Source organism: Hemiscyllium ocellatum, chromosome X (genome assembly GCF_020745735.1).
Source record: "Hemiscyllium ocellatum isolate sHemOce1 chromosome X, sHemOce1.pat.X.cur, whole genome shotgun sequence".
NCBI classification, from domain to species: domain Eukaryota; kingdom Metazoa; phylum Chordata; class Chondrichthyes; order Orectolobiformes; family Hemiscylliidae; genus Hemiscyllium; species Hemiscyllium ocellatum.
Genome location: NC_083453.1, coordinates 15214006 through 15234822, shown reverse-complemented (window position 1 = coordinate 15234822; position 20817 = coordinate 15214006). Strand labels below are relative to the sequence as shown.

Sequence of the window (20817 nt, the reverse complement as noted above, 5' to 3'; positions counted from 1 at the left end):
TTCTGTCTTCTATTAGTTAGCCAATCCCTTAACCATGCTAATAAACTACCTCCAAAATCATGTGCTCTTGCAGCCTAATTTTTGGCACCCTATCAAAACACTTTCTAAAAATCCAAATATATTGCATCCACTGTTTCCCCATTATCTATCCTGCTTGTTACCTCCTCAAAGACTTTTAATTAATTTGTCAGGCATGATGTCCCCTTCACAAAACCATGCAGACTGTGTTTGAACATATTATGTACTTTTAAATGCTCTTATTACATCCTTTTTCATAGACTCTAACATTTTCCCAATAACAGACATTAAACTAATTGGTCTATATTTACTGTATTTTTTTTGTATCCTTCCCTTTTTAAATAAAGGTTAAGAAGGTTGGTTTGTAATGGTTTCCCTTCAGGCCCAAATTCTGAAGATTAGGGGGAAGGATGATCGTGTAGAGGTAATGTCACTAGACTTGTATTCCGGAAGCTCAGGCTGGTCACATTGGTTTAAATCTCACCGTGCAGCTGGTGGAACTTAAATTAATAAATCTGAAATTGAAAGCTAGTCTCTCTATAATGGTGACCATGAAAGGAAATCTGCCATCCATATCTGGTCTGCCTACGCGTGACTCCAGACCCACAGCAATGTGGTTGACTCTGAAACAGCCTAGCAAAGTCATGAGCAATTAGGTTTGGGCATCAAATGCTGACCTTAGTAGCAAGGCCTACATCCCATGAAAGAATAAAGGTCTTTTAAAGAAAGCGTCACAGTACAAGTGACAATCATGATGAAAGAGATTGATAAATAAAGCACAGAAAGAGGCCATTAAACCCATTGTGTCTATCCCAACTCTTTGCCAGAGCAATCTAAAACATGACACATACTGTCCTACTTTCTTTCTGGGGCTGTGAACGTTGGTCTGCTTCAGATTGTTATTTAATCTTCATTGAAAAGAGAGATGACAGGTTTGAGGAAATGAACTCTTCTTGGTCTCTCTGGCTTTGCAGTAATCTAGGGAGCTCATATGCCCACTAAATCATTGGGGGAGGCATTTGTATTTTCAACAGTAACTTGTGTAGATGAAGGGGTTAATGAGCTTGATTTTTATTTTAATGAAAGACGTAGACTTCTTCTGAGCTTAAATTTCAATAGCCCTATTACATGATTCTTGGCAGGATATCATCCAGTTATGACTAATGCACTTTATGTACTAAAAAAGATCCGCCCATGCTTTACAAAGGTGCCCTACAGCAACAAATCCAAGGGAATTTCTGAAAAAAAAATCCACTTTATATAATAGAGATCTCATGTCAAGGCTACAGTAACAGTTCCCATCTCATAGTGACAAAATGAAGGCAGTGTGTGTTTTTTTGTGGGGCCTCCCATTAGGAGCGATAATCCTGCATTTTTGACCAATCCGTAACAATAATCTCATTTTACTGGAAAAAAATCTTCAATAAGGAGACCTCAAGTTCCTACAGCTGAGATATGCGCTGTCAGATCCAAAAATGAACACTGGAGAATGGTGTCTGTCTCCGCTCTCAATCGATACTGATTGCAATGATGTCAACCAAAGGAGAGAAAGGGTTGCTGAAGCGTGGTTTTGTTCTTGCCAAAATGGAAAGGATGGGGACCAAAACAAAAAGACTTTTTTTCGAGGAATTACACTGGGAATCTCACTGGCATAAGTTGCAATCCATACGAACCACCACTCTTCAAGTTTTCCCAATGAGGGCTGCCATGTGAAGTGTGACTTGTCAGTGCCCCAAGGAAACCATGCATTCTCATTCGGGCATCTTCAGGAAGTGAACTGGCACCAGCATAAATTTCACAACATGGCACAGATGGTCTTGTTTAAAAAAACAGACTTTCGAGATGTGGAGCCACTCCCCCAATAAAAACCCTCTTCCACCCCCTTATCCACACCGGCAATAAAATTTTCACACACATGTCTGATTATGTAGCCATGCCATCACTAACAGCACCTATTTACACATCTGAGAAATCACTGGTCTCTGTCTCTGTCCCTCTCACCGCTCAGCTGCCACTGAAATACTCATCCATGCCTTTGTTACCTCAACTATTCCAACATACTCTTAGCTACTCTTCCACATTCTACCCTGTAAACTTGAGGTCACCCAAAACAGTACTGCTCATGTCTTTGCTTGTACCAAGTCCTGTTTCTCTCTCATCCCTGGGCGCAATGATGTACATTGATTTCTGGTTGAAGACAGAACAAAAACCTGCATTTCCATGGTGCCATTCTCATCTACTGAATGTCTCAAAGCACTTTACTCCCAAGTGACTACTGTTGAAATGCAGCCAGTGGTTTTAATATAGAAAAACCTAGATCTTGAAATTCTCATCCTCCTTTTCAAATCTCTCCATGGTCTCTTCCCTCCCTATCTCCGTAATCTTCTACAAAGCCACAACCATTTGAGATATCTGTCTTCCTCGAATTCTCGCCTCTTATGCATCCCTAATTCCAATTGGTTGTCAGGACCCTAAATCCCTCGACCTCGAGATTTTCCTCCTTTCAGCCACTCTTTAAAACAAGGTTTTAATCATCTTAGAATCACAGAATTCAAACAGTGTGGAAGCAGGCCATTCAGCCCATCGAGTCCACACCGACCTTCTGAAGAGCATCCCACTCAGACCCAGTCCCCCACCCTATCCCAGTAACCCTGCATTTCCCATGGCTAATCCACCCAGCCTAAACATTATAGGCAAATTAATGTGGCCAACTAACCCTCCACATCTTAGGACTGTCCTAATAACTCCTTTTGTGGCTCAGTGTTAAGCTGTGGAGTGCTTTGGGAGGGATATTTTCTGACCTGAAACGCACTATATGAATGTGAGTTTTTGTTGCATAATCTCGAACAAGGACGCTCGTTCTAGCAGCTCCAGAGTCAGTGTTTTGGCTGCTGGGTGACTTTTGCACCAAAGTAAAAATTCACCTGGGAGCCAGTGCCTTGTTAGGATCCCGACTGAGAGAGCCACACATACACACTTCAGTTTAAACTCCTGCTTGTTTGATAAGTCATCTGCCAATAGTATGCGCACACAAAGCCCCCACCCCTCCTGTAGTTTAATCATTCATCACTGGCAGACCTGAGAGCTACCGCTACCCTTTCTCAACCAGCTCATGTCACTGACATCTCCAATTGGGGCACAAGGAGCAAAAAAAATCACTGACAGCTCAAGTGCAGAAAGCCGATCAGAGAAGGGGGCTTCAGTTCGGTAATAATACAGCTATTGTTAGCGGGAAGGGTTCGGAAACCTGCCGTCCCGTTAACAGCCAGTGAAAAAAAAACCCTCCGATTTCTCTCCTCCAAGTCAGCTGCTCTGCAGAACACAAGGCAAAGAAATAACTGTTGTAGCCCTGCAGCCTGGACAGGATACATCTCACCGCCAGTGCCCATCGCTTCACTAAGCAGCTGACCTGTGAAAAGTTCTCCACCGATCTGCAACATACACTCCCAGCTCCAAATCACAGAAGCATGACCATTTCCACTAGCCCCACGCCTGCAGCTTTTATGATTCTGGATTTAAAAAAAACTCCACAAAGAAACGGCACGCAACAGTTACCTGCGACACAACTTTTCTCCCTCTGGCCTTCTCGAGAGTCGACATTTTACGACCAGGGTCGCCGGCTTCGTTTTTTTTTCCGCTTCCTCCGCCCTCCCAGGAAAAAGAAAAGTGAAAACACTGAGGCTCTTTCTGTGGACCAGCACAGAGTGCGTTTGTGAGACTGCTCTGCTACTGATGCACTGCGCGCTCTCGCCCTCTCTCTCTCTTCCCTTCAGTCCTTAAGCCTTGCCAAAAAAAAACCTTCTGTCCACAGAACCATTACTCTAGCAGTCCGTGAAGCCAATGAAAAGCTGCACCTTCCTCATACACTCAAATCTACTTTTACAACAACAACAGAAAACAGACCGGGATATTCATTGATTCGTGCTCTCAGGCACAATCGTTATTTTGTTTGCAGGGTTCAACTCATAAATTCTCAGAGCAGCAGCATCTGGGTTTTGTGTTGTATGCAAACTTTTATATTAATTGTGAGATTAAATCTCCCATATGAGAATGGTATAGTCAAGCTCAGGGGAAGTGGGGCTTTAACTGCGTGATTCCATAATGCAGTCCATGCCATGCATTTCGATAGCGTCTTTCCTATCCTCAGTGTCCCAAAAATGCTTTACAGTCAACTTTTTGAAGTGTCATCCCCTTTTGTAGGAAATGCAGCCACCTCAATTTGTGTACAGTAAGCTTCCACGAATAGCAAAGTGGTAATGACCAGATAATCTATTCGTTGTGATGTCAATCGAGGGATAAGAACACCAGAGAGAATTCACAGAATGGTTATGGTGCAGTAAAAATTCATTCTGCGAGGCACAAGTCAGGAGTGTGATGGAACACACCCTTGCCTGGATGGGTGCAGCTCCAACAACACTCAAGATGCTTGACACTACCCACAATAAAGCAGCCCAGTTGAGTGGATTCACATTCACAAACATCCACTTCCTCCACGATTGATGCTCAGTAGCAGTGGTATGTAGTTTCTATAAGATGCACTGCAAAACATTCACTTGAGCACCTTCCATACCTGCAACCACTCCATCCAGAAGGACAAGGGCAGCAGATACATGGGAACACCACCCTGTAAGTTCCCCTCTAAGCCACTCCCCATCCTGATTTGGAAATATATCGCTGTTCCTTCAGTATTGGTAGGTCAAAATCCTGGAAGGCCCTCCTCAATTGCATTGTGGGTAAACCAATAGCAAATGGACTGCAGCGGTTCAAGATGGCAGTTCACTGCCACCTTCTCGAGGGCAACTAAGAATGGGCAATAAATGCTGGCCCAGCCAGTGACATGTGCTTGCCATGAGGAGATAAAAAAATTAAAATTCCATCCATTATGCCTGCAGTGTCTCACTGAGAATTTTAATTTTGCGCCAATCTCCCGTTTTTTTATCTGTAACCTCTGCACGTTGTTTCTATTTAAAACAGAATCCAATGTCCTCTTGAATGTCTCAACTGAACCTGTCTCCACCACATTTCCAGGCAGTGTATTCCTTATCCTCACTACACATGATATGAAAAAAGTTTCTTTTCTCACCTCATATTTGCTTCTTTTGCAAAACATTATAAAACTGAGTTCTCAATCTGAGTGAGGACAGTTTCTCCTTTTTTGCTCTGTCCAGACTTGTCATGATTTTGAAATCTGTATCAAATCTCCTCTTAACTTTCTCCTCCCCGAGGAGACCAGTTCCAACTTCTTCAATAGATCCTCATAATTGAAGTGTTACATCCTTGGAACCAGTTTCATAAACCTCTTCTGTACTGTCTCCAATGCATTCACATCTTTCCCATAGTATGAGAGCCTCCAGCTGAGGTCTAACCAATGTCTTCTGAACTCTATGCTGCTATTTATGAAACCTAGGATACTGTATGACCTGTATTAACAGGTCAATTACTTGTTCTGCCACCTTTAATAGCTTATGTACAAATACAGTATACCCAGGTCTCCCTGCTGCTGCACACCCTTTAGAGCAATATCTTTTAATTTATACTGTCTTTGTGTTCTTTGGAACAAAGTGTATCACCTCATGCTTTCTGCATTGAACTTCATCTGTCACCTGCTCAACTCACCAATCCTTTGAAGTCCTACACCATCCTCCTCACAGATTACAGTTTATTTCTTCTGGATAATTCCATGAGGTTTTCGATGTCCACTTGAGAGGGCAGACAAGTCATCGGTTTAACTCCTCACAGAAAATTTGGCACTCTGATTAGTGCAGCCCACCCTCAGTATTGCACTAGAATGTTAGCCTTGATTTTTGTGTGCACGTCCTGGATCAGGACTCAATTCTACAACCTTCTGACTCAATGGCAAGTGTGCTGTCCACCCAGGCATGGCTGGTAACTGATACATAACAGACTTGAGTGTTTATAAAAATTACATGGTGGTTCAGTGATTAGCAGTGCTAATTCGATTCCACCCTTGTGTGACTGTCTGTGTGGAATATGTACATTCTCCCTGTGTCTGTGGGGGTTTCCTCCAGGTGCTCTAGTTTCCTCTCATAGTCCAAAGATGTGCTGGCTAGGTAGATTAGCCATGGACAGTGCAGGGATAGGATAGTGGGGTGGGTTTGAATGGGATGCCCTTCAGAAGATCAGTGTGGATCTGAAAGGCCAAATGGCCTGCTTCCACACTGTGGGGATTCTCTGAGTTTTACCTCATCCCAGCACAGTCCTGAGGGATTGAGTCCATGTTGAAAAAGTCCTATTTGACTTTCAGGAGTATCAACATCACAGAAACTTCTACCACCAAACATTTTGTGGATCAGCACTGACCAGAAGCTCATCTGGATGTGCCATAGCAGTATTGTAACTGAAAGGGGAAAGCTGCAATGAGCAACTCACCTTCTGAAGCATCAAAGTCTGTCCACTATCCACATGAAACAAGTTAGGAGTGTGATGGAATACTCTCCACTCATTTCAATGGGCACAACTCCAACAATACTTAGGTAGCTCCACACCTTCCAGAACAGTGTTGATTTTTCAATCAGACGGCAAATTACTAAGCTCAATATTCACTCCATCCTACACTGGAGCTCCTTGCCTGCTGTGTGTTTGATCTACAGGATGCACTGTTGCAATTTGTCAAAATTCAAAACTTGCCAGGAACGCTAAATAAGTTCAACAGCATCTGGCACAAAAAAAGTCCTCTTTGTTCGCACCACATCCACCACTTTCAACATTCACTCTGTCCACCAGTGTTGCATTATGGCAGCAGTATGTAACGTCAACAAGATACAAGGCAGTAGTTCACCAAGGCTCCTGAGAAAAGACCTTCCAAACCCATGACCTCTACCAGCTAGAAGAACAAGGGCAGCAGATACATGGGAACACCACCACCTTCAAGTTCCCTGCCAAGCCACTCACCATCCTGACTTGGAAATATATCGCTGCTCCTTCACTGTCGCTGGGTCAAAATCCTAGAACCCCTTGCTAACAGCATAGTGGGTAAACCTTCACCCAAGGACTGCAGCAATTCAAGAGGTGACTTCAACATCTTCTCCAGGGAAGATGGAATGGAAAATAAATGGGGGCCTGGCCAATGACACTCACATCCCATGAATGAATAAACAAAGTCTTCCTCTGACCGCAGAGCTTAGTGTCATCAGCAAATTCAATACAAATTCAGCCAGCTTGTTCTGAACTATTTTACATATTATAAATAGCAAGTGTCATTTTGGGAAATAATATTTAAGTTTGTTTATATTTTGAACATGAATTACAGCTAAGACAGTTACTAAGGTGCAAAGGTAATGCATTACAACAGTTCAAATTTCCTGAAACAATTCATTTGTAATCAACGCTAGGGTAGTAGGACAGATACACACAATGTAGGATAGGCAAATAAATAGGCAAAGTCTTTTCCTTGGAGTGGGGAGGTCCAGAGCTAGAGGGCATAGGTTTAGGGTGAGAGGGGAAAGATATAAAAGAGACCTAAGGGGCAACTTTTTCACGCAGAGGGTGGTACGTATATGGAATGAGCTGCCAGAGGAAGTGGTGGAGGCTGGTACAACTTTTAAAAGGCATCTGGATGGGTGTATGAACAGGAAGGGTTTGGAGAGATATGGGCCGGGTACTGGCAGATGGGACTAGATTGGGTTGGGATATCTGGTCAGCATGGACGGGTTGAACCGAAGGTCTGTTTCCGTGCTGTACATCTCTATGACTCTATTTCATAGAATCCCGACAGTGTAGAAAGAGGCCATTCAGCCCATATTGGTCCTCCAAAGAGCATCCCAGCTCCTCACACAATAACCCTGCAGTTACCATTGCTGGTCCACCTAGCCCACACACTATAGTCAATTTAGCACAGCCAATCCACCGAAACTGCACATCTTTGGACTGTGGGAGGAAACCAAGGAGAATATGCAAACTCCACGCAGTCACCTGAGGTTGGAATAAAACCCAGGTCCCCAGTGCTGTGAGGCAACAGTGCTAACCACTGTGCCACCTCCTATTGAGTGTTCCAGCAACTAGGAGCACAGTTCTGACTCCAACATTTACAAAAAGGGTATAGAGACGTGGGAGAAGGTTAAAAACAAGATTCACAAGAGTAATCCCAGAACTGAAAGGTTATACTCATCAGGAAAGACTGAAAAGACAGCGGCTCTTTTCCCTTGAAAATAAAGGCTGAGGGGCTTGATCTGATATTTAAAAAACCTCAAAGATTACAAGAGGGTTTTGATAGGATTGACATGCAAATTTTGGGGGGGATGATCAGAAAATGAGATAACGAGAGACAGTATGTTCCTGTTAAGGTGAAGGGCAAGGCTCGTAGGTTTGGGAATGCTGGATGACTAGAGAAATTGAGGTTTTGGTCAGGAGCAAGAAGGAAGCATATGTCAGGTGCGGAGTGGACTCGATGGGCCGAATGACCTTACTTCCACTCCTCTGTCTTATGGTCTAGGTACAGACAACAGAGATTGAATGAATCCTGAGAAGAGTATAAGAGCAGTCGGAGGAAACTTTAAGAGAGAAATCAGGAGGGCAAAAAAGGGACATGAGATAGCTTTGACAAATAGGGTTAAGGAGAATCCAAAGGAATTCTACAAATACATTAAGGACAAAAGGGTAACTAGGGAGAGTATAGAGCCCCTTAAAGATCAGCAAGGCCGCCTATATGTGGAACTGCAGGAGATTGAAGACATACTAAATGAGTATTCTGCATCAGTGTTTATGGTGGAGAAGGATATGGAAGATATAGGACATGGGGAAATAAATAGCGACATCTTGAAAAATGTCCATATTACAGAGGGTGGTGGTGCTGGACGGCTTAAAAAGTATAAAGGCGGATAAATCCCTGGGAAATGTTCAGGTGCACCTTAGAATTCTGTGGGAAGCTAGGGAAGAGTTTGCTGGGTTCCTTGCTGAGATATTTGTATTATCGGTAGCCATAGGTGAGGTGCTGGAAGACTGGAGTTAGCTAATGTGGTGCCACTGTTTAAGAAAGGTGGTAAGTAAAAGCCAAGGAACTATAGACCAGTGATGGGCAAGTTGTTGGAAGGAATCCTCAGAGACAAGATTTACATGTATTTGAAAAGGCAAGGAATGATTAGGGATACTCAGCATGACTTTGTGCATGGGAAATCATGTCTCATGAACGTGATTGAGTTTTTTGAAGAAGTAACAAAGAGGATTGATGAGGGCAGAGCAGTGGATGTGATGTACTGAATAGCTGCCAGCTACCAGCTCTCTTTAGTTGCCACCTCAGTTGCCCTGGAGAAGGTAGTACAAGCTACTCCTTGAACTGCCGTCATATGTGTGGTGTAGGTACACCCACAGTGCTGTGAGGAAGGGAATTCCTGGATATTGGCTCAATGACAGTGAAGGAACAGGAATATAGCTCTAAGTCAGATTGGAGGCACAACCAACTGGAGGCAACTTTGGCCACTGATGGACAACTCTTCGCAGTTGCTTTAGCACTCACACTGGCAGGAACCTGGCACCAGCTCAACCTTTGGGCAGCCATGATGGAGAAAAGCAAAAACCATTCTTGACAAATTGTTTCCCTCATTGAATCTAAATGAACAGTGGGCTAGGCCTATCCCAGCCACTTAAGGCAAAAGAACAATGATAAAACGTTGGGAGTTCCTGGGTTGCTGAGTTCCTGTAAAGTGATTCAATTCTGACAGGTTCCTGTTGTGTGTCAGGAGTTAATAAATACCACAGTTTACACAACCGCCTGTCAGAGGCAGCAGCTGCCAGTACACCGAGTGAATCCAGGGATGTGTGTTTATAGATCGTGAAATATTTTTAGCAGAACATTACATAATGTCATTCAATCATTCTGCATTTTAGAGAGCCAGGATTCTTTGCAGTTTCCCTCTTGGTCTACCTGGGTTCTCCCTTAAAGCTGTTCACTTTACAAAGCTTGTGTGGCACTTCAAGATGTAGCTTATCATTATCTTAAAATGCTCAGAGGTGAAATGCAAAGACAGCTGGTTTTGTCAAATCTTTCTAAGTTTGTGTACAAATATAGCAGTCGGCTCACAAAACAGAGTGCTTTTCATTTCATTTTTGACCATTATATTCAGACACTGAGGAGGGAAAGTCCAAAACAGACACTGAATCTGAGAAAGGAAAATATGACCCTTCATGATGTCACCTGACATTCTCCAGTTTCATTTGATCGGATACTGTTCTTTATTTCAAATGTGAGTAGTCAAAGACTGTTTAAATTTTATTAACTCCTCTCTTCTTTTCAATTTATGTATCATCATATTTAACTCAGTCCACTCAGCCCATTGAACCTGCTCTGCCACTCAATAACATTAGGGCTGATCTTGTACCTTAGCTTTACCTTCTTGTATTAGCCTCATCATCCTTGATAACCATCTGTCAACCTCCATTTTGAAAGCATAAGCTGTGTCGTAGAGGAATGCTGTCACAGAGTTCTCAATTCAAGTACCACTCCAAGGCTTGATCGCAAAAATCCAGCCTGATGCTGCAGTGCTGGACTGAGGGAATGTTGTAACTGTCGGAGGTAGATGAGATATTAAACCAAGCCCCAGTCTGCCTCTTTTGGTGCACGGAGAAGATTCCACGGTAATATTTTAAAGATGAGTCTGGCAGTTCTTCCTAGTGCCCTGCCAAATATTTATCCCTCATTCAACACCATGAAGAAAAGATTATCTGGTCCATATCATATTGTTTTTTGGGGAGCTTACTGTGTGTAAATTGGCTGCCATGTTTCTCACATTTTAACACTGATGACATTTAAAAAGTACTTCAATGGCTGTGAAGCACCTCAAAAATATCTGGTGGTCATGAAAGGCTCTATTGAAATGCATTTATGTCTTTATGTATTAAACGACTGAACCCTTTGAAGTAGACAGATCCAAAGGTTCACAAATGCCTGCATGAAGAAATGTTTCCATATTACAGTTTGAAGTAAGCAACCCCTTTTCCTGAGATTGTGACCTCTCACTCTCTCCCCCTGACCCTTGTTCCATATACCCCAGCCAGGTGAAGCAGTTCCCATTATCTTACATGTGTGGTTCATTTAATTGAGGTGCCTAAGTGAAGGCCCATGCAACAAGCTTGAAAAATGCAGAAGAGACAATGAGGTAAATTGAGAAGCAATCGTTTGGTGAGAACGAGCTCATAGATTCGAGCGAGAAGAGAAACCTGGGAAGGGGAAGATCAAGGATGGGAAAAGATTCCAAAATCCCAATGAAGTGGAAGATGAGGCAGAGATAACAGTTGATACATGAAAGCTTTGTAACTTCACAGCACTAATGTTTTTTTTTAATTAATGTTAGTTTGTGAAGTGTGGCCAAAACTCTCTTGCATTGTTCTTAGATGTGGGCTTTATTTTATTTATGCCTCATTATCAGCCGCATGAGGAAAGGGAACATATTACGGTAAATTGTTTTCTGTATTTTCTTCCTTTTAAGGTTCCTCTCTGCATTTTATTCTCTAAATAAACAAACTTGGACGAGGGTCACTGGCCAAGATTAAAAATGATGGGAATGTTGGAAAAGGTTGAGAGCTGTGGGTTAGGTCACTGTCCTTTCACCCCTGAGGCCTGCATTTAAATCAATATCAGGCTGACGGGGTCAAAATGCATCACTTGGCTGTTGGCTGTAAGGGTCCTACAATACACAAATGTGGACAGGCTCCATCTAACAACAGGTGTGAGTTTACAGCACAAATAATAATTCAGTAAGGAGGAAGATTGCTGTGGGAGACGGATTGCTTGATAGGGGAGCACGCCTTTCAGCATAAGTGGAGAGCAATAGTATGTCCTATTGATTCAGGTTAAAAGCAGTGTGAGCCCCAAAGTAATGTATACCTGATCTAGGAGTACATGATGCCAACACTGAGTGTCTACCCACAATGCTGAACACTGCCCCCTCTTTCTCCTGAGAACAAATTTCACTAAAAATAACAATAAAAAAAATTTATTTGTTCTTGGAGTGAGAATGGGATTTATTATCCATCTTGAGTTGCCCCAAGGACTTGGATAGTGTGGAACTGGTCTCACATGTGTGCTCAAACTGGGTAAAGGTTGGCTTAAGGACATGAGTGAATGAATTAGGTTTTCATGAGAATCTAGAAACTTCCATAGTCTTTTTTTTGCTCATTATGTCAGACCACAAATTAATAGATAATCGATTTCAAAGCCACAGGGAGGGGCCAAGGTAGAACTCTGAACTTTGACCTCTCGATCACTGTGGCCACAAGATGACTCTACCCAAACTGAAAATGGAGAAGAACATTTAAGGATGTGTTGTTACCGCACTTCACTATTTTAGATAAGTTAGTTTTGAGGAAACTAGCAAACTGTGCCCAACAGACCAACCATGAAAACATGTGACACCATGTGATAGAGTTGGTGCTTCAGACAAAGTCCCAATTAAAAGTCTCACATTGCTATTGATGAAATGAAGCAAACAAGCTGCCCATTCAAACAAACCAACCCCTCCCAAAAAGAAAGTAACAAACATTTAACGACTATTGCGGTTTCTAGTGTTGGCTGCTGTGACTGTTACCTGAACATCACTTTTAAAAGCAGAAGTCTGCGGAGCACCAGTTTCTGGTTGGCATCAGTCCAAAGGGAGCATTTTCTGCCCGTGGCAATTTGTCTTCTCACTCTGATGTGCATCCTTGGAAGCGCTGACAAATGTGGGAGACAGTGGTTCACTGCTGCCGACATTGCCAAGATTATCCGAGTACTGCATTTCACGATTGGAGCACTTTCCAGGCTGTTTCAGCTGCCTCAAAGTTCAAATGAACACCGTTCTCCAATCAAAGATGCTCTGCCTCCCATACAACTGAGCAACATAGTGTTAGTCTGATGCCGGTAATGTGGGCTGTACGAATTGGCTGATTGAATCAATCAGCGTGTTGCTGTGGTTGGTAACAATAGACAGAGAATAGACAGTGCTCAAACAGCCCACTGTAGTAGAAGCTAAAACATCTACTGTTTAGATATGATTCTGTCACTGAGGGGCACTTACTGACCAGTACCGAGTGCGCTCATAGCTACACAAATAACTAATTGAAGATAAATCAGTCAAGCTTGTAATGCTGCTCATTTATTTTTGGTAGAAATGATATATATTCATACGCAGTAACCCATTGTCTACAAAATAAGGAATATGTTCAAGCTTTGTGCCATCTTTTAAATACTCAGCCGTTTGGGGAACCTATAGTTCTCTGTTGCTTTCTCTATGGCAGTGCCTCGTCCAATCAACCAACATCTTACTCTCCTGTGTATAAATTTCTGTTATCGTTTGAAATTTGGCATTCTTGCAGTTGTCCTGATGAGTGCAAGAGAAAAACTTCAGAAATATAGTCTCTTTTCAGCCATAAAAGTATTGTACAGTTTTTTGTTAACATTACAATGTATTCTCGACATTTAAAAACAGGGAGCCAGTTTATTCTGATGGTGGCCATTGACTTTTACTGACTTGTACACCTGCTCCATATAAGCTGAGATTCAGTAATATCACTTGCACGAAGCATGGTTTTGCATTTTGTTTTCTCCATTAAACTGCAACTACCCACCCTGTTCATCTACCAACATCCTCCACTAGACTTTCACAATCCCCGGGCATAATCTACCACCACAGCAATTTGGTTCTATCAATAAATTCCAAAACTGTTTCCAATTTTGGTTTCTAATTCTAGCCCTTTGGTGAATCTGATAAATAAGAGGAGTTCCAACAGAGATCCTTGTGGGACACCACTCAATGCATCTTTCCAGTTCAGTCTACCAGTTCTATGCCAACCGCAGACAAGGGAGGCGCGGTGGTAGTTTGGCGCACTGACCTGTACACCGCTGAAGCCAAACGCCAGCTCGCGGACGCCTCCTCTTATCGCCCCCTTGACCACGACCCCACCTCCCACCACCAAACCATCATCTCCCAGACCATCCAGGACCTCATCACCTCAGGGGATCTCCCATCCACCGCCTCCAACCTCATAGTCCCACAACCCCGCACCGCCCGTTTCTACCTTCTGCCCAAAATCCACAAACCTGCCTGCCCCGGCCGACCCATTGTCTCAGCCTGCTCCTGCCCCACCGAACTCATCTCCCAATACCTCGACACGGTCCTGTCCCCTTTAGTCCAAGAACTCCCCACCTACGTTCGGGACACCACCCACGCCCTCCACCTCCTCCAGGATTTTCGCTTCCCCGGTCCCCAACGCCTTATTTTCACTATGGACATCCAGTCCCTGTACACCTCCATCCCCCATCACGAAGGACTCAAAGCCCTCCGCTTCTTCCTTTCCCGCCGCACTAACCAGTACCCTTCCACTGACACCCTCCTTCGACTGACTGAACTGGTCCTCACCCTGAATAACTTCTCTTTTCAATCCTCCCACTTCCTCCAAACTAAAGGAGTTGCCATGGGCACCCGCATGGGCCCCAGCTATGCCTGCCTCTTCGTAGGATATGTGGAACAGTCCATCTTCCGCAACTACACTGGCACCACCCCCCACCTTTTCCTCCGCTACATCGATGACTGTATCGGCGCTGCCTCGTGCTCCCACGAGGAGGTTGAACAGTTCATCAACTTTACTAACACCTTCCATCCCGACCTGAAATTCACCTGGACTGTCTCAGACTCCTCCCTCCCCTTCCTAGACCTTTCCATTTCTATCTCGGGCGACCGACTCAACACAGACATCTATTATAAACCGACTGACTCCCACAGCTACCTGGACTACACCTCCTCCCACCCTGCCCCCTGTAAAAACGCCATCCCATATTCCCAATTCCTTCGTCTCCGCCGCATCTGCTCCCAGGAGGACCAATTCCAACACCGCACAACCCAGATGGCCTCCTTCTTCAAGGACCGCAGATTCCCCCCAGACGTGATCGACGATGCCCTCCACCGCATCTCCTCCACTTCCCGCTCCTCCGCCCTTGAGCCCCGCTCCTCCAACCGCCACCAAGACAGAACCCCACTGGTTCTCACCTACCACCCCACCAACCTGCGCATACAACGTATTATCCGCCGCCATTTCCGCCACCTCCAAACGGACCCCACCACCAAGGATATATTTCCCTCCCCTCCCCTATCAGCGTTCCGCAAGGACCACTCCCTTCGTGACTCCCTTGTCAGATCCACACCCCCCACCAACCCAACCTCCACCCCCGGCACCTTCCCCTGCAACCGCAGGAAATGTAAAACTTGCGCCCACACCTCCACACTCACTTCCCTCCAAGGCCCCAAGGGATCCTTCCATATCCGCCACAAGTTCACCTGTACCTCCACACACATCATCTATTGCATCCGCTGCACCCGATGTGGCCTCCTCTATATTGGTGAGACAGGCCGCTTACTTGCGGAACGCTTCAGAGAACACCTCTGGGCCGCCCGAACCAACCAACCCAATCACCCCGTGGCTCAACACTTTAACTCCCCCTCCCACTCCACCGAGGACATGCAGGTCCTTGGACTCCTCCACCGGCAGAACACAACTACACGACGGCTGGAGGAGGAGCGCCTCATCTTCCGCCTGGGAACCCTCCAACCACAAGGTATGAATTCAGATTTCTCCAGCTTCCTCATTTCCCCTCCCCCCACCTTGTCTCAGTCGGTTCCCTCAACTCAGCACCGCCCTCCTAACCTGCAATCCTCTTCCTGACCTCTCCGCCCCCACCCCACTCCGGCCTATCACCCTCACCTTGACCTCCTTCCACCTATCCCACCTCCATCGCCCCTCCCCCTAGTCCCTCCTCCCTACCTTTTATCTCAGCCGGCTTGGCTCTCTCTCTCTTATTCCTGATGAAGGGCTTATGCTCGAAACGTCGAATTCTCTATTCCTGAGATGCTGCCTAACCTGCTGTGCTTTGACCAGCAACACATTTGCAGCTGTGATCTCCAGCATCTGCAGACCTCATTTTTTACTTCCTTTTTAGCCTCCAACCAGTGTGACCATATACTCTTTAATTTCTGGTAGCTGAGTAAATGGCAAGTACTTGAGAAAATAAATGCACACACTCTTCCAATTCCATAATCTTTGAGTCCTCCATTTTCTTTTATTCTTTCCCTTTGCTCCTCTCATTGTATCATTTTGTTTCCCTCTCCCAATTTTCAGTCATGGCTCTTATTGCCCAAGGGATTATCCAGTTAGAAGTTAGGAGAGAATAAATGGCTTCAAGTTTCTTCAGTAGCACCTTCCAAACCCAAGACTACCATCTGGAAGGATAACAACAACGGATGCATGAAGACACTACCATGTAAGTCACTCACCATCCTAACTTAGAAATATATCACTGCTCCTGCAGTGGACTGCACCAAATGCATTACAGCAGTTCAAGATGGTAGCTCACCACCACCTTCTCAGGAGCAAGTAGGAATAGGCCACAAATGCTAGTCTAGCCAGCAACTCTCACATATGATGAAAGGATTTTTTAAAAAAGCCAGACATAGAAATCACAGCAAAATTGCAACCTCATGATCTATTGAATCTGCATTGCTCTCTGGCCCCTACACTCCGACAGCTGTGTATGTATTCCAGTTCCTGTAATGCAGCAGTGATGTTTTGCAGGTTTGCAAGTTTAATATCAGTTTGATTTAATTCTGTCCATTGTTTCCCTGTTAAACATGCTTGTTTGTTTTTCTTACATGATTGTGACTTGTTTACATGTTGTCAAATTCATTGCAGTGTAAAAATGGATTTTTCAATGTAAGTCACATTGTAATTCAACCTTGACACTGCAATCAGGTTTCTGAAATAAATACTATCACTAATATGTACTTAAACAGCCCACTTAAGCAATCAGGCCTCACATTATGTGGTGCACTGGTTCCCACCCCCAGGTTGATTAAAATCTTACAGACTTTTCTTTAGCCATATTTCAGTCACTTTTTGTCTTTTCACAGGTAACTTTGTGGGTCATTTTCTTACACCTCATTTGTATGTTCCAGGCTTGGCAACTCTCCCATTTTGCCCATTCAGACTCATTTTTGCAGAACATGACTGCACTTCTAAAAATGGACTTGTCGGGCCGAAGGGCCTGTTTCCATACTGTAGGGAATCTGATCTAATCTAAATGTTGATCTGCCTCCCTGACAGTTCAAAAATAGTATCTCAAAGGAGCCAACAGTCCCATTGCAGCATTGAATACTCCAGGAGTTAGATTTTGACCAAGCTCATTGAGCATGTACTGCGCATTTCATGGCTTTTGAGAACATGATACAGAACACAAAGTTCAAGAATATAAACTGTAAATTCAAACAAAACCACTGTTCACATCTGTGCAGCAGGAAGAACAGCTTCAGCACAAATTAGCCAAGCTGAGTTAAGGGATCGGAGATGTTGATTTTTTTTTGCCTGAACTGTCTGCCACCCAGTTCTGCTTTAGCTGCATGTTAAAAGAGAGCGATGCAAAGTGAACACGAAACAGTTCAGGACATTGAATGTCTTTGACAGAAACAGCCATTGCTGCCTCCTGACAAGCCCCTGCGACCTGGTTATGTTGTTACCACGAAAAAGCACTGTGGTCATTGTCTAATTCACCCACCTAAACAAAAGCAAGATGATCCTGAGCAGCTGGCTGCAATTGCTTTGGTATCTTAGGTGATTGTTCTGCTACAATTAAGCCTCAAATTCTTCCTCTTCTGATTGAAACATTTAATCCTGCACATGTGTGAGACTAAAAAGAGCTTTTCCACCGACCTAGACAATCCAAATTGAATGATAGCCGTTGGTTCCTTGGAAACTCAGCTCACTGAGTGTAATTAATGTGAGCTAACGCTCAACATATTTGCCACATGCACAGACTGGGCACGATGCCAGGCTGAACCTAAAACAGGCAACTGTTCAGGGGCACTTTAAGCTGTGTGTACCACAGTAATGCATTCTCCCTCCATCTCACAGCGAGCACCTGTCAGACAGGAAAGCTAACAACCAAACGTTTACTCTGTAACATTTATTCCTTGTACAGATAATTGCAAGAGTCTAAGCTCAAACGATTTTACGCTCATGAATTAAAAAAATGGGTTGTAATTGAGAAGTTACACCCATTCATGTACCCATGTTCCAACTCTTTCTTTCTGCCCCCACATGTCCTACCAATCTCACTCACCATTTGCCAAAATGTAAGCAGAGGTGTAAACAAGCAAGGGAAACTCACGCCATATCTTTCCTTTTTAAGCTTGAAAGTTTCAGGCTATCTATCCAGCATTTAGGCACAGTAGCCTTTTCTGGTGCACAATATCTGAAATCAGTAGAACTGACAAAAGGCTGGGCAGAAATTTAGACACAAATTGCATTCAGCACAAACAGAGTTTCCACCATCTTTCATGCTGGGCTAGAACTCACCATGTCAGGAGCCTGCCCTGCTCATGAAAATACCGCCCCCCCCACCCTGACTGAATTAATTACCATGGCATGGTTCTGCCAATTGCATTTATTTGCGCATTGTGAATGTTCCAAAATTAATTTAGTTCTTTTAGTCACAAGCACACTAATTGTAGACATTTTAAAAGCTTTCAAATTGAACGTTTTTGTAATTCACTGAGCAATTGACTATTTCTCCCACAGAGATTGGCTCTGTGTATATTTTTGAAAGTCACTTTTAAAGATTAAAAGGTGAGTCACAGGTGATGAATTATTAAAAGTTATTCCGTGGCTAACCCATTTTCAACTGTATTCACTAGGTTACCATTTTTAAATACATCAAAAAATATTTTTGAAAGCCAAACTCGACTTACAGAAAAACATCCTTCTAAAACATTGAAACATGCACAAAGAATTCTGGAGGAACTCAGCAGGTTTGGTAGCATCTGTGGAGAGAGAAACACAGTTATTATTTTGAGTCCGTTTAGGACTCTTCTTCAGGTCTTTCTCTGTTCACAGGTGCAGCCAGACCTGCTGAGTTTCTCCAGCATTCTCGGTGTTTGTTTCAGATTTCTAGTATCAACCAGATTGTGCCTTTATTCTAAAAGTTGACTGAGCCAGTTTGAGTTAGATTTTGCTTTGCATTAATTTCCTGAGCCTAGAGGAGAGCCATTATAATGAGCTGCAATGTGTTCCAGTGTGATAGATGACCATAAACAACAAGGAGAATCGAAATGAAATGACGTATTTGTCAAACTTGCACCCGAGTTGACTCCATGTTTTATGCCACTGGTATCTGTTTTACCGAGCAGTTTTACCCCAAACCCTGTTTTAAGGCGGGTCCTCACCACTGCTGCTCCTGTTGTATGAGCTCTCTGGTAGACTTGCTGCCTCTTTCCAGGTAGGGTCTACAGAATCTGTTTGGTCTAGTGTGCTCGAGGAAAACCACTTGGTCGTCTAACAAGGAGAGGCTCTTGTCTTTAACACGTTGTAGTTTATTGTATGATAGCAACTGGATACAAGTTACACTGATGTGATCAACGTAGTTACACAGACTATGAGGAAGACCCAGACAACAGATCTCACTCCTCAATCCTGACCTGTTCTCCCACCAACTCAATATGACATCCTCACAGTGGCTGGTGCTTCAGACACTCCCCAGAGTTAACTTTTTCTGACCCTGACACTGTTTCACAATAACTCCAACCAGAGTCCATCTTCCCCACACTGCTTGTTTCCCTTGTTGGGGAGTCCAAAACAATTGGGATGCCATTTTCAAAGAAGGGGTCTCCCATTTAAAATATTGAGAGAAGAAGAGTTTTTCTTTTCAGCGTCATTAGTCTGTGGAATCCTCTTCTCCAGGGTGCAGTGGAAGCCGGATCCTTGAATATTTTAAGAACAAGGTAAATAGATTCATGACCGTAAAGGCAGTCAAAAGGTATGGTGACCGGCAGGAAAGTGGAGTTGAGGCCACAGTCAGATCAACTATGATTTTATTGAATGGCAGTTCAGGATCAAGGGGCTGAATGGCCTGCTTCTACTGCTTATTCTTGGTTCTTAATACCTTCAGAGGGGAAAAGCTCTGAATGGTGACGAATTAAGAGAAATTTCATTGCTATCACACATCAGGACAGGAAATCTCTGAAACATTAACCATTGTAAGTGCATTTATCAGGATAGAAGATTGAGGAACATTTGGAATGCTATATACCAGAGACAGTATCTCAAGAAACCAGTCAGTGAAAGGCTGATTTGGTCTGATTTGCAACTGTAGATTTTGCAGCACTTTCCAAACTGCCAACCTCCCTCAGTACACACCACTGAGTGCCCTCAGGTTGTGTTTACTGAAAGCAAATGGGGCTCAGCATTCTTAAGGGGTCAGACCGCTTAGCAAAGCTTACCCCTCCCTAACCTTCAAAGCAGATTGGGCATGACATGGGAGAATGCCAAAAAGTTGAATTTGGTGAAGTTTCATAAATGACTACATAGGGGGGCCACACATAGATATAACGGTCAGTGGCAGTTGAAAGAAGCAGAATTCAGTGTTATTAAAAAATGAGTTGGGGTGAAGAGGATTCAGCATTACAGATGTTCGTGGAGTACTGTGCTCTTTCCTGACAGTGCCATCAAGCTTCCGCCAATCAATGCGATCATGGCTGATCTTTGATCTCAGTTACCCTTTCCTGCACTACCTCTTGATTCCTGTAGTGTGTAAAAATGTATCACTTCTGTGTTCAGTCGACTCAACCACAGGGCAGCTGCAACTCTCAGGACTGAAACATTTCAAAGACACACAAATTTGAGTGAAGAAAACAAAACCTCACATACAAAGTATAAACCATACTACTAATGTCCTTCATATGTCCAGCGTTCACCTAGGAGTGCATCCTGACTCATAAACTGCCAAGGCCAAAAGGAGTCCACCCACCTAAAGTACATGAACATGTTTCT

The 20817-nt window shown here is 43.8% G+C and overlaps 1 protein-coding gene across 4 annotated transcripts in view; it reads right to left on the bottom strand.

Annotated features, from left to right (window-relative positions):
- LOC132805784 (tensin-1-like) overlaps window positions 1-20817 on the bottom strand; it is a 284100-nt gene that overhangs the window by 201129 nt on the left and 62154 nt on the right. Inside the window, exon 1 of one of the 4 annotated variants that reach the window (XM_060821040.1) lies at window positions 3574-3624. The exons of the other annotated variants lie outside the window; for them this stretch is intronic. Within the exon in view, the coding sequence (XP_060677023.1) occupies window positions 3574-3618 (45 nt within the window). The 5' untranslated portion in view covers window positions 3619-3624. Of the gene's footprint in view, window positions 1-3573; window positions 3625-20817 lie in introns of those variants that run through there. 4 annotated transcript variants of the gene reach the window in all.